The sequence below is a fragment of the Camelus dromedarius genome, chromosome 15, assembly GCF_036321535.1.
Source record: "Camelus dromedarius isolate mCamDro1 chromosome 15, mCamDro1.pat, whole genome shotgun sequence".
Taxonomy (NCBI): domain Eukaryota; kingdom Metazoa; phylum Chordata; class Mammalia; order Artiodactyla; family Camelidae; genus Camelus; species Camelus dromedarius.
The window spans coordinates 38,548,579-38,562,306 of NC_087450.1; the positions used below are offsets into that span (position 1 = coordinate 38,548,579).

At 43.5% G+C, this 13,728-nt stretch overlaps 1 protein-coding gene across 3 annotated transcripts in view; it reads right to left on the bottom strand.

Annotated features, from left to right (window-relative positions):
* Positions 1-13,728, bottom strand: part of CRIM1 (cysteine rich transmembrane BMP regulator 1) — a 186,615-nt gene that overhangs the window by 99,346 nt on the left and 73,541 nt on the right. The window contains exons 3-4 of one of the 3 annotated variants that reach the window (XM_010999649.3): positions 5,765-6,007; positions 4,606-4,726 (exon numbers count right to left, since the gene is read on the bottom strand). The exons of 1 other annotated variant lie outside the window; for it this stretch is intronic. In XM_010999649.3, the coding sequence (XP_010997951.3) occupies positions 4,606-4,726; positions 5,765-6,007 (364 nt within the window). The remainder of the gene's footprint in view (positions 1-4,605; positions 4,727-5,764; positions 6,008-13,728) is intronic. One more of the 3 variants, XM_031466836.2, reaches the window with a different exon arrangement.

A 13,728-nucleotide genomic window follows, 5' to 3' on the forward strand; every position in this document is an offset into this window, starting at 1 on the left:
AACATTGTTTTAAAAAAAAAAGAAGATCAACCTCCAATGGAGCATACAGGGCTTTGAATCAAAGAACCTGGGATGAAGACTTAGACCTGCTCTGACCCTTACACCAAAATACATCTGTGATTTTGCACAAATCACTTATTATCTCAACCTCTGTTTTTATATCTATAAGCTCCTCATGGAGTCAGAAAGGTAATAAAATGAGAGCAACAAAAGTGAAAAATGCTTTGTAAACAGTAAGGCACATTATAAGTCAAGCTGTCTTTGTTCCTGCCACCTATGTGTTACTTAAAGACTTTCCTGTTTTTCCTTCCCTGCAAAGTCATCATTTGATAATGCACCTGACGTAACTCTCTCTGCTGTAAGTTTCCTTACACATGAGGCCCTGGTATGCATACACGCACCAAGGGCCGGGTAAAGACCGCCAGGTGTCCTGAGCCCCATGGCTAGGCCCATTCTTCCTTTTTGTCATTGTGCACGGTTTAGGCCCAGAGCCACAAGTCTCATTCCTTTTCATTATCTCCTGAAAGGCAGGATGAGCTGCCTTATGCCTCACAATGTATTCCAGTGCCAACAGAAGAGAAAAGGATGAAAAGAATGGCAGGGTGGCTGGAGACCTAAACCAAGCAGAGGGAAGGAAGAATTAAAAATGGTTAAAAACTATATCACACAGATGAGTGATGTCTATATGGGATGAAGTCCAGGAGAAAAGACAGCAAAGGAGGAGAAAATGAAGGATAGGCCATTAAGAAAAAGCAGAGACGCAGCAAGGAGAGGAGGACCAGCCCATTCGCAGCAAGGGCAGAGGAGGTGGGGCATCTGCACCTGTCAGCCATGGAAGTGGGGGAGACATACATGCACAGTAAGAACACCTAGAGGAGAGTGTCCGTCACTTGGAAGAGCTCAGTTTGTGTCCCATGAATGTATGAATAAATAAACTGAAAACAGGCAACTCAAAAGAAAATTCACCAAGTGAGCAAGCACTGGCTCCAGAACAGCGCAGTGAGGGGCCTGAATGGGTGACAGTCTCTCTGGGAATGGCTATTCCATTCGGATGGGAATGAAGGGGGGGGGGTTGTTCTTTAAGGTGAGGAGGGAGATGTCTACAAACTCCTTTTCTAGTCTATGCAAGTACAGTAAATCCTTACAAAAAGGGGTTCTGACTTCCACCCAAGGCAAACCTCTCCTGCTAAAGTTTCCCATCCATCACCTTACTCTGTCCGAACTGGAAAAGGCTTTCCCCCCTGAATTCTCCACATAATCGGTTTTGATCTCAAATGGCAGTAAGCTCCTAACAATGCTCTTTATATATATGCTGGTAAAGGCCAGTCACAACAGGGCTTTCCATGCTCTAAACGCTCTTCTTTATACCTGATCATGGTCTTCAAGAGAAACCTCTAACATGAATCACACACAAGGATAAAGCCATGTTAAAATACGACCACTGTTACTACACAGTAGGCTCTCTTCTTTTTATTTCCATTTTTACATGATGGATTGGGTTTTTATTCTCTTGTCAAAGTATGACCTGTCTGTCATGCTCCTTAATAAGTGGGGACCCATTTAATATGCTCAACTAGGTTAAGTCCTAGTCTGAGCATATTCTGCATTTACTCAGCTTAATTCAGAATTAATGAATACACAGAGCAAAAGGAAGAAGACACAGTTCATCACCTCTAGAAACTTCCTTTAGTTGGTGAGACGAGATCTTATGCATGTAACAGTTATTTAACGGTGCAAGGAAGTATATGATTAATCGGCACCATGGAAATATGTGTGGGGAGTACCTAGTGAGATGGGTGTTGGCTGCAGCACAAAGACCTGGTGGATAACAGGACAATAAGCGGGAGTCCTGCAGGAGGAACAAAATGAGACAAGGTGAAGCAAAGAGACAAGGGCTTCTCATGCTTTGAGAGGTGAGCCCAGTGCTTGGAATGGAGGGTTTCTGCAGCACTAAGAACTGGCCATAAAGAAGGGGGTTGGGGGAAACTGCAAAGGTTTTACAGTGAGACGAGGAGTAGTATGACCACCCAATGGCAGGAAGATAATTTTTTTATTCTTCAACATACTGGTCATCATGGCTAATAGTGGGCCTGTTCATTCATCCACCCATCCATTCATTCATCAACTAATGTAGGTTAGCATTTTACATCAAGTCCTGTTCCATGTACTAGAGGCTATAAAACACTCCCTTCCCTTGAGAAGCACATGGAGTAGGAGAGATTCACCAGAAACAAAAACAAAAAAACAACCAATGATTTCCATGTATTATGAAAAGTGCTATGAAAAAGAGATACATGGGAATTCAATTACAAGGGAGCAGAGGAGACACACCTAAGTCTTCTCTGATAGAGGCTAAAGTCTGAAAAACACTTCAAAGGAAATGTAGTTCGGAGAGAGAAGTTTGTAGAAGGGAAAGGCAATCGGTGAAGAGCCCACTGCAAGTGAAAGGAAGGGCCCAGAGCCTGAGATCACTGGGGGTGGGGGTGGGGGAGGGGCGCTAGTTCAGGTGGGAACACAGGATGCATGTGGAGACAGGGCAGCAGGGGAGGAAGGTTACTGACTATTTAAAAGACAGGAAACTAAAGAGCTGTGAGAACTTATCCCTTCCCTGCAAATAATTTACTGTGGTATTTTTGAATGGCTTCCTTCTCCATGTTTCTAATTTCTTCATTAGAGGCACCTTTAACTGACCGTTCCTTGGTTCTGAATGCCAAAGTCAGAATCAGGTCAACACCATAATTACCACCCTAAGGTTTATGTTTACAAGACTCACAGAAGCTTGGAGATAAAACGGAAGGCGTCTATTTGAACCTCCTTTCCAGGGTAACGTTTCTTCCGAGCATTCCTGGAAGGTGGCCATCCAGACGGAAAGAAGTCTCTCCAGCTCCAGGGAGCTCAGTTTATCTCAGGAAGCAGCCTCGTTCATGACTGTGCATCATTAGTTGTGAGAAATTTCTTTTCCCTCAAACTGAGATTAAATACGTCTTCCTGTTGCTTCTACCCATTTCGACCCCATAGAGTGACTCAAAAAGTAGCCTACTGTGCCTCCTCCATGTAGATGGCGCTAACTACGTTTGTAACGGTGAATTGAAAACTGTCCCTTTCCCCCTCTAACGGTCTTGTTAATTGACAACCGGCTTAGTTTTGATTAATTAGGTTCTCTAATACCATGTGCCACCTTCCTTTTCATGAAGACCTTGAAGGGACATCTGTCCCTGTTAGTAATGCTCCACTTTCCTCCCTTTACTGACTAATAAAACCTTATGTTTGTGCCATCATACTTCAACCCTTGCTAGGCAACGTCATGTAAATTAGCACATCACCATGTCACAAGAAAGTGCAGCACCACTATATGTTACCCCCACAAAAATCTCTGCATCTCTTTTATGATACAACAGAAAGGAGAGGGCAAGTCATGTAAAATATGTCTGAGGGAACCCTACGGTTTCTGACAGGACGAAGGCTAGGAAATGCCAAAGAATTAATGTGTTTTAAGAGAAGAAGGAAAAAGTAATTATCAGAACAAACTCTGGATGCCTGCTCCAATCATGCACAAATAACTGATACTTACCTCAACTACAGACCATATACATTCCTATCTTATCAAACCATTTGTATAATCACAGTTACTCATGCAACAAACATGGATGCTATGCCTGGTGCTGGGACTGGGACTGAGGGAGACAGAGGTTAGAAATGGAGATAAGGAAGGCAGTATTTTAACTCTGGATGTTAAATGTAGAGCAAAAGTTGAAAGAAATGAGATGACTTAGGCAAAATAATGACTTTGCGATCTGGGAAAGATGGAGGAGAGGACCTGGCAGGGAAGAGGTCAGTGGGGGAAGGGGGCATCTCAGCGGGGGAAACAAAGTAAATCCCGTGCTTCCAAGCTCGGTCTTTCCCCAAGCAAAGCTGAAGTGCCAGCTCCACGGTGCTGCTGTGAAGACTGCCGAGGATGGGACCTGGGGACCCTGGCGCTCTGGAGCAAGCCTGGTCCAGGGGGATGAAGGGGATGTCCTGCTACTGAGACTAAGATGACAGCAGCTCTTCCTCCATCAAGCCAGAGGGAGATGTGTTTGTTACTCCAGAAAGCACTAGAGGAATTTAAACTCTTTGTTGCCTCAGAAAGTAATAGGTCTGGGTAGATGTGCAACTGCCAATGTCAAGGATCCCTGGGGAGCGAATCTATGACACATGCAGGGTTTCATCCCATTGGACACAATGGTTAGGGACCTGTAAGGTTCACTGCGGAGGATCAAATGACATGCCTATCACGGATGGATACCTTGCGGCCTCCCTGGCCACATGTGGAGGGGCACATCTGCCCATCTGGTTCCCAGCCCGCAAGAGTGCACAGGCACCATGACCTGAGGGACCTCTAAGAATTAGAGACTTAACCTGAGGACACCTGGCTTTGACCCGAGGCACGATGCATGTGGAAGTACCAAGTAATGGTAACAGTTCAGTGACTTCTCCACAGAGACAGGAGGGTGCTAGGGTTCCCTGATGCTTGGGGAATACAAACTGTGTGCTTGAAACTGTGCCTTCAGTGATGCAAACACACACGACAGAGGAGAAAACTTGATAAATGGATGACAGACCGACCTTGTGGGCAGGGTGCAGCAGCCGTCCGCTGTGAGTCTGACTTGAGTCTCGTAGCTGTCCAGGGGACACACGGCCTGCTGAACGGAGGGGCACTCCACAGTGCTGCAGTCCACGCTGAAAACTGGGGGGCAAACAGAGCACTGTTCACTGCTACGTTTACTTGCATTCTGAGTCCTCAAACGAAACACTGGCTCTTCACAAACTTTAGCAGTTTCCTTGCTCCCTGGAAACTCTGTCTTAGCATTGGCATTTTCATTTCAGTCAACATGAGAGAGCTATAATATAACCCAAATCTTCTGTGCAAGAAAAGCAGAAGACAGGACACTGAAGAGTTAAGATGAAGATACAGAGAGTTAAACCAAAGGTGGGGGTGTGGATGGTGCTGCTCAGCCAGAGGCGTTTCTGATAGAACAGTTTAAGAGATGGTCAAGGGACTGACTGACTGGCTTGTGCCTTTATCTGGCAGGTAAAAAAAAAAACAAAAAACAAAAAACAACTGACCAGCTGTTAGAAACTTGCAAAGAGGAAATCACTACAGTCCAGACCCATTCACAGACCACATTAGAAATGCAGCCACGAGAACGAGGAGGTTAGAAATAATATAAAGCAAGAAACAGCTGGGACATGACAACAAAACAAATGTGGCCAAGAAGCCAAGTAAATAGTCAAGGATGACTTAGCACATGCTATAAAGTCAAGGGACGGATGGTGGGGAGCTGGCAAGGAGAAAGATTGGGACTGAGTATTTCATGATAAAATGTCTGTCATTTTGATGCATATATTCATCTAAAAATAACTTTCTGCTTTATGTATGATGATTGTTTTTAAATGTAATACTTTAAAGTGACAGATAGATCTACAAATGAGGGTGATGACCTTCTCTGGGGGAATGAAGCAGGCAGCCATAGTACCACAAATTTTAATCCTACCGCCCCCAACAAGCATACTTTGAAGGCAAAAAAAAAAAAAAAGAGAGGAAAAGACAGGGTCCCTCTCTAAAGGCACTGATGTGCTAGCAGATCATCCCTCTGGTTGTCTGACTGGAGGGCAGAAGTCAGGCTGCCATGAGCCCAAAGTGTCCTGCCGAGAATGCCCAGCGTCATGTGGCAGAAGGGGCCTGTGCCACGCTCTCGGCTGCTGGGACAGAGCCCGCGCGTACCTGGTTTGCACTCATAGAGGTCACAACACTCTCCCGGCTTCCCTGAGGCTTTGGACACAAGTATGTTCAGGTATCCCGGCTGGCAGACTTTCCGCAGACAGCCGGCGGGGTCACACACGCAGCGGCTGGGGAGGGGGCAGCACTCCCCCGGGGGCGCGTAGCCCTCGATCAGAACGGAATCCTCAGGACAGCGCGGAGAGAACTGGACTTCACAGCGGGCCTTGGAGCAGTCTGGCTTCTCTTCTAAATGGGAGAGAGAGAGCTTAGCACGGGCCTAGGGCCATCCCACAGAAGCGCGGGCAGCCCTGATGACCCACCCGCTCACCAGAAAGGAGGGGAGGGGACGAAGTCTGCTGAGAACCCTCAAACGCAGCTGAGCCACCCGTGGAAATCTCTCCTGAGATCTGCTCATGACGTCAGAATGAGAGGCCAAGCCGCCGTCTTGCCCACGGTCCCACCTCCCTCTCCCCTGTGTCCAGTGCACTGACCGGATGAGGAAGGCAAAGGGCAGATGCCTGCAGAATGTGCAGAATCTGAAAACAGGGCTTTGCTGCCTGCCGACCAACTGAAAGGTCTTTAAGTTTAAAAGCAGCTTTAAGAGCTGTTCCTTGAAAACAGTGTACATTTAAACACCAAAGTAGATCCACAAATAACTAACGGCTACTTCGGGGGCTGGAGACAAGGTGCATGACGTTCAACACGGGGGAGCTCGACCTCCAAGCTCTGAGATTTGAGGAGATGACTGTATGAAGAGGATATGACTCTGGGATGTGGAAGCTTAGCAAGATGGCTCTGGAGCCAAATTCCTCTATAATTTCCCTAAGTGACATCTGGTGTGTCTCTATCCCTAGCAGAGACCCAGCAATGGTACCTTGTTCTCCTTTCTCCAATATTATGTTACTGACCTCCTGCTGTGCCTCCATTTTTAGAGATAAGAAAAATAAATCAAGCAAAGTCCTAGCTTCTGAAGCCCCAGTCCATAGCTCAGTTTCTTGGCTCAAGCTTTTAAGAAACCTACACCAACATTAGGCCTTTGAGGAGAAGATGAAATAAACCAAAAGTACATCATCACAGCTCCACGACCTTTGGGTGGAAAGAGTTCAGAAAACGTTGGGTAGAAATAATACCATGTGGTATAGGGCTATGTTTGTAAGCTCTGTTTTTCCTAAGGTAAGACCCACACAGAATCACGAAGCAGGGTTAGACGCAAGCGGTCGCCTAGTGTAGTCTATCTTGTAGATAAAGAACCTGAAACCGGGGAGGTCAAGTGATCTGCCTGAGGCCAGGGGTGGAATAACAGCAAGAATCCAGGCCTCCTCGCCTCCAGTTCACTTAGCTCTTTATATTACAAAAGGGGATCTATTTCCAAAACCAAGTGTCCTTCAGGTCACTTTCTACCTTGATTGCCGTACCTTTCATTTCTCTGTCCATCTTCTCTGTCTAACTACTTCTCGTCCAATCAAAAGATAGTGCAGGAGAGCCTTCATACTCATAGTTCTAGTAAATTCTTTCAAAAATATTTATTAAGTGCCTGCCGTTCCAGCAGCTTGCGAAAACGAAACATAGATCCCTATCTTCATACAGTTTACAATGCAGTGAAGGGTGATAAAAAACAAACAATAAACATTATAAATAAGCAAACGGTATAGCCGAAGAGGGAGATAAATCTGGGGGGAGAACAGAACAGAGCAAGGGGGAATTAGAAAGCACGGAAGAAGTGGGGGGCAGTTACAGTTTGCTCAGAATACGCATCACTGAGAAGCTAATGTTGGAAGGGACTGGAGGAGTGCAGGGATGGGCCAAGGAGATGCCTCGGGGAAGAGCGTCCCAGCGGAGGGAACAGCTGCCGCACTCCGGTGTGTCCCGAGAAGAGTTAAAGGCCAGTGTGGCTGCCGCAGGACATACAGAGGATGCATTTACCCAGTTTTCACATTACCACCCCCAGCAGCTGCCTGGAGAAGAGAACATAATTAACTAATGAGGAATTCTACTCCTGGATCCCCATCAGTGTGGGCAGAACAAATCAAAGAGCTGAGGAGGAGAAAGTGAATCTTGATTGAGATGGAGTTTGTCAAGGTACATTCAGTAGACGGCTTCTCTGGCAAACACGAACACGCAGTCTCAAAATTAATAAGGGCACAATGACTTTAATTGCAAATAACACTTAATTTCTACTCTTGTTAATGTGCTGTAATTTAACTTACTCTGTATCACATTCTATTACATTCCTATTTTGCACAATACCCGGTATGTATAATCAGTTTTCAAACATATGCTTCAATGAAACATGTTTTCATTAAAGTACAAACATCTCAGGTCTTCCTAGTTATTTAAGTTTCTTTTAACACTATCAACATGGTCACCTACTGCTGTGTGTTTTGTAGCTCAAGGCTTGAGAGCTTTATTTACTTCTTAAAACCTGGCTTAGTAATCCATGTGGGATAACGTAGGCTGCCACAGACACTGGACCACAGTCTGAAGGGATTTAAGAATGTTAAAAATGAGGGTTAAACCCTACTACGTGCTTTTTCAACTATTCTCGAGATTCATATTGGCTTCCTTTTAATTTACTATAATATAATCAATTAGATTTTAAACCATCCTTGTGTCCTTAGAATAAAGCCTATGTCTAAAGATCCAGCTATATCTGACCTTCTAACACTTTAAGATTGCTAAATTAGTAAGTTTGAGTGATAGCAGCCTGTAGCTCTCTCTTTTCATGTGTGTGTACTGGCCTCATCCAGTCTCAAGTTTCAGAGTTACACTAACTTTTTCAATGAGCTGTTTATCATTCTATCTCTTTCTCTGCTGTAAAGCAGTTCAAATAACTCAGGAATTATCTATTCTGTGATGTTTTCATACAACCCACTTATGAAACTATCTGAATTCTGTACTGTTTTTGTAACGGAGGAAGGAACAGGTTTCTTCTTTGGTTATTAGATTACCAGGTTATTCTATTTCTTTTAGAATTACCTGTACTAACATATATTAGTAAAGAAATACTTGATTTATACAGATTTTCAAATTCATTTCAGGCTTTACGAACCAAGCTTTCTTTTTTGTAGTTGATGTGTTCACGGGTTCTTTTAAGTTTTTAAATTTCTTCCTTCTTTGTCTTTCAGATTATTTAATTGGCTTTTCTCTAGGGTTTTAAGATTAATGAATGCTCGGTTCACTTTGATTTCACTTTTGTTTTCTCAGAAATGCAAATAATTTTCATTATGATTTTAATACTTTAGCCAAATTGTTCTGGTTATATTCTAATGTTCAATGTGAACTGCTCTCAATGTAACTCATTTCTAATTCAATTTTGATTTCCTCTTTAAAGACCTGTTAGAAGAGTGCTACTAAACTTCTGCACAGGTGTATTTTTTGGCTTTCCTCTTGAGTTTAATTTATAGTTCCACTGCCTCGTTGCCAGAGAATGTAGGCTATATAATTTTCTACTTCCGTAATTTCTTGAGTTTGTTTTCTTTTTGTTTCTGTTTTTTTGGCATGCACGTGTATGTATGTGGACTATGGCCAAGTTAAAAATACATGGTTATTTGAAAAGAACATGTATTCTGTTTACTTGATACAAACTTGCGTATCTATTAAACCCAACTTCTTAATTATGACATCCAGCTCACCTATATCTTATACTTTTTATCGGCTATCCAAGAAGGATCTATAAAAATCTCCCAATATGAACCAGTAACATCTCATATTTCTAACAGTTTTTAACTTTAATGTTTCAAAGCTGTGTTGTTCACTTCAAGACTAGCAGGCATAAAATTCAAGCCTGTTACACTGACTTGGCAAATTGCAAAATGATGCTTTCAAAGAATTTAGATTTCTAAGATCGAAATCTTTTTAAAATTTGGTAATACTTAACTTTTTTAGCTTTATTCTTCTCTTCTTTCTACCATCTATTCACCTCTCAATAGACCACCTAGAGCCCTACTCACCCAGCATCCTTCCCTTCCCCCAGCCAGTCACTAGCCTGCCGCTTAAACCCAACCGCGGTTACCATGGCATCAGGAGTTGTTTTTCTAATACCTTCTTTCTCAGCCTGTTTCTAAATTCTTGCAGTGGATTTCATTTATTCATCTATGTCTCTCCTCCATCCCTCTTCCACGGAGAAAATAGGAGAAAATTACAGATACACCATGTGTTTTCCATCATTTAAAAGGCTTTTCTGATACTACCTCCGAGTTTTAAATTTTATCCATTTGAAGAGAAGCCTCTCCTGATTCTTTCCCTATGGTGTCTAACAAATCTATATATAATACTTAAGTAAATTAACAAGCTCTTCAGTCTGGTTGCCCTGGCAACACGTTGTAACTGGCATCTTAAAAAAAAACAAAACAAAAAACCCACAACTGCCCCAGATATAGAAAGACCAAAATGACAGTATCACTTGCAACAGAAGTAATTAAGGGAAATAAGCTGGTTTCATCATAGTAATAATCTTCCTTTAAGAGGTTAGCCCTTAAAATATTTGACAGGGTCACCCAGTATGAAAGTGACTTTACAATAATAATGGCAAGTTTGTATCAATCCTAGTCACTTTAAACTGTGTGCCTGCATTCTGGCCAGCTGTAGACTTTTTCCAGGTCCTTATGTCAACAGGAAAAGTATAATCATGATCTACAAGTAGCAAATGCATTCAAGAGTTTTCTGCTTAAACAAAGATTTAAGTAAAACCAAAGCCATATGAAAAACTACTAAATGGGAAAAGAAAAAAGAGAAAAATTATATTGCCAGATTCTCATTCCAATCTATTTAATTTTTGTATAGTCCCACACATCTGACACTGCAGCCTTCCTCCTCTTTCAAAATCTCTTAAAATGGTCTCCTAACAACAACAGCAGATACGCTGCGCACTTATTAACGGAAGACAGGCAGGATAAAATGGACAGGTAACATTTAGACAGGCAACGGCAAAGTCAACACTGCTGGGCACTCTGCTTGCCTAAAATCTATCCTGAATCTCACGCATACAACACACATGCATGGAGGTAACCCATGAGCATTCTGAGACAATCCTTGGGAGTTCCAACTACGGAGATATGTCAAGGAAACCCAAAATCTGGATTAGACCTGGTATCACAAAACTCAGTAGGTAGAACAGAGCAAAGAAGGGAAGAGTCTGGGATCACAGTTTCTTCACACCTCACTCTGGTAATCTGCTTCCGTTACAACCTCAATCCTTTGAAATGAAGTCTCGGAGTGGCTGTGGCATCAGCCCAGGGTGGCCCAGAGGCCACCAGGTGGTCCTAGGAGACACCTCCTCATGGTACCAGCTGAGATGCAATCTGTGAATCCTTCTTTCACCCATTCATTCAGCAAATTATTTACTGAATGACTTCCATGCGTCAGAGGTTCCAGGCACGGGGCTTAATGCAGGGAATAAAGCAGAGTCCTTGCTGGCCTTCCTGGATTTACCATTCTGGAGGAGTTACACAACAAAGAACTGCACAGCATAAAGCCAGGTGGTGACAAATTCTTTGAAGCAGAATCAGCAATTTGGGCGTACTGCACTGGCCAGGTGGGTGAGGGCAGATGTCTCTAGAGGATGTGGCACCTGCACAGGACCCAATGAAAGGAGGGTGAAGGCAAGCAAGTTGCAGGGCAGGTGTTTCAGACACGGGGAACTGCAAGAACAAAGGCTCCACGGCAAGAAGCCCACTCTTCACATAGAAAACATTAATCTCTACTATTAAGAAGACATCTCAACAAGTAGAATTCACAGGTAAATAATACCAATTAAGACTTATAAGAAATATATTCTGATGGATGGTGTTTCTTATTAAGGATTCAAGTCTCATGATCATGCAAGAGCAACAAAAGCAATCTCTACCACTGGGCACCTTATATGTGCGAGGTACCACGCCTTGCCTTGTGCTCACATCCTTCGCACTCCTGTGTGAAAGAGAGGACATCTTCACCTATCCTTGGCAGAGGAGGCACAGAGAGGCTAAGAAACTTGGCCATGGTCACAAAGTAAGTGGCAGAGCCTCCAAAGCACGCTCTTCCCCCTAGTCACAATTGCCGAAAGCAAAAGGAACTGCAACTTTCCTAACCAGTTCTCCTGGTATTTGATTGTTTAGTCAAATGGCTATATTCTTGCTCAAATATAGAGGGCAAAAGTAATTTGCCAAGATAAAGACATTCAGGGTCTTCGGGTGTGTCCTCATGGCTCTCTGCTTGGCCACCCTCCCCATTTCCTTTGCTCCTTGGCCTCACAGACACAAAGAAGCAGCTTTCTTATACCTGGCATTATTTTGCTCCAAAAACTTCTATTACAAATGCAAGACACATGTCACCCCTTCATTTTTAAATTTAGAGACTGACTCCTTTAAAGTTACACTGTGAATTCTTTTCATTCACATTCCATGATTTTATCATAACCTTTTTTGGCAAGCTTCGCGGTGAAGACTTGTTCCGCACAATCATAACCCTGAGGGGAAAAAATTAGGCTTGTTGATACAGTCCCAGAAATATTTCATATTCCAGCTCGTTCAGAAACACCAGCTGTACTTTCCCAGCACTTTTTTTACTCTGTATTTAGGATTTAACAGTGGTGGGATCTACATAGTCTTTTCTTGGTGGTTTGTGAAAAATGCCGTATGAAAATGTTTTCAAATACCGAATAAAAGTTAGTTTGCACCAGAGTGGAATATAAATTAACCCAATATAAAGAAAAATAAAAGATACGTAAGTCCAACACAACATGTGATTCTGGAACTCAGTGGTTCTCAACCCTGGCTGTGCATTAGAATCATTTACAAAGCTTTTAAGAATGCCACTGTCTGGATCCCACCTCAAATCAATTATATCAGAATTTCTGGGGGAGGAGCCTGGGAATTAATATTTGTTTCAATAGCTTCCTGGGTGATTCTATTGTGGATTAGGGCTGAGAACCACTATGTTACTCCTCTAAGCAAAATGGGAATCTTTACAATGAAGTTCCCTATTGACAACAGAGCTTCTCCAAGGGCACGTTCAAACATCCCGGCAAATGGCGGCTGGCCAAATGCCAAAGCAGCATTGGGCCCTCCAGATCTCTGCCTGCCACCAAGTGATCTGAGCTGTATGCTGAGCCCACGGTAGCTCTAGGAATCTCCCAGACTACACATCTTTTCTAGGCAGGATGCTACTGAATTGGGTTGAAAATGATGCTTTTGATTAGAGTTTTGCTACACAAAGTGTGGCCTCTGGACCAGCAGCAGCTGGGAGCTTATTAGAGCTGCAGAGACACAGACCCCCGTGCCAGGCTTACTGAATCAGAATCTGCATTTTTAGCAAGATTCCCAGATGAGACAAACTGCTCCAAAGTGGTGGTTTTCAACAGTGGTCCATGAACCAGCACAGCAGCATTTCCTGGGAACTTGCTAGAGATGAGAGATGCAGCTCCAAGGCCCCACATCAGATCTGCAGAATCAGAAATTCTAGGGATGGGGCCCAGAAATTTGTGTTGGAAGAAACCCTCTAGGTAATTCTCCTGCAGACTATTGTTTGAGAACCATAGTGCTAGAATAATGATTCTCAGCATATTAGAATCCCCTATGGAATGTTAAAAGCTCAGATCAATTAAATCAGAATTACTAGAAGTGGGACCCCAGCATCAGTAATTTTTAAAGTCCTCAAGGTGACTCCAAGGTGCAGTCAGGACTGAGCCACTGTCCTCGGCACTCCCCTTCCCCTCCACAGCACCTATCCTCTGCCACCATCCCCTATACTCCTCCCAGGGGATTCAAAGCTGCTTTCAATCTTAGGAAATCTGAATCAACACGTTCTCTGGAATCTTCCTGAAGGAGGTCAGAGCTTCCTGGAAGGAGTGAACAAAGCTTAGAGGGGTCTTCAGGATTTCCTCTGGTGGCAGGCGGTGGGGTGGAGGGAGCAAGGAGTGGGAGAGACAGGTCCTAAACGTGGCCTGCATGCAACCTAGAATTTTAAATCCTAGCTTACTAAAGTTGATT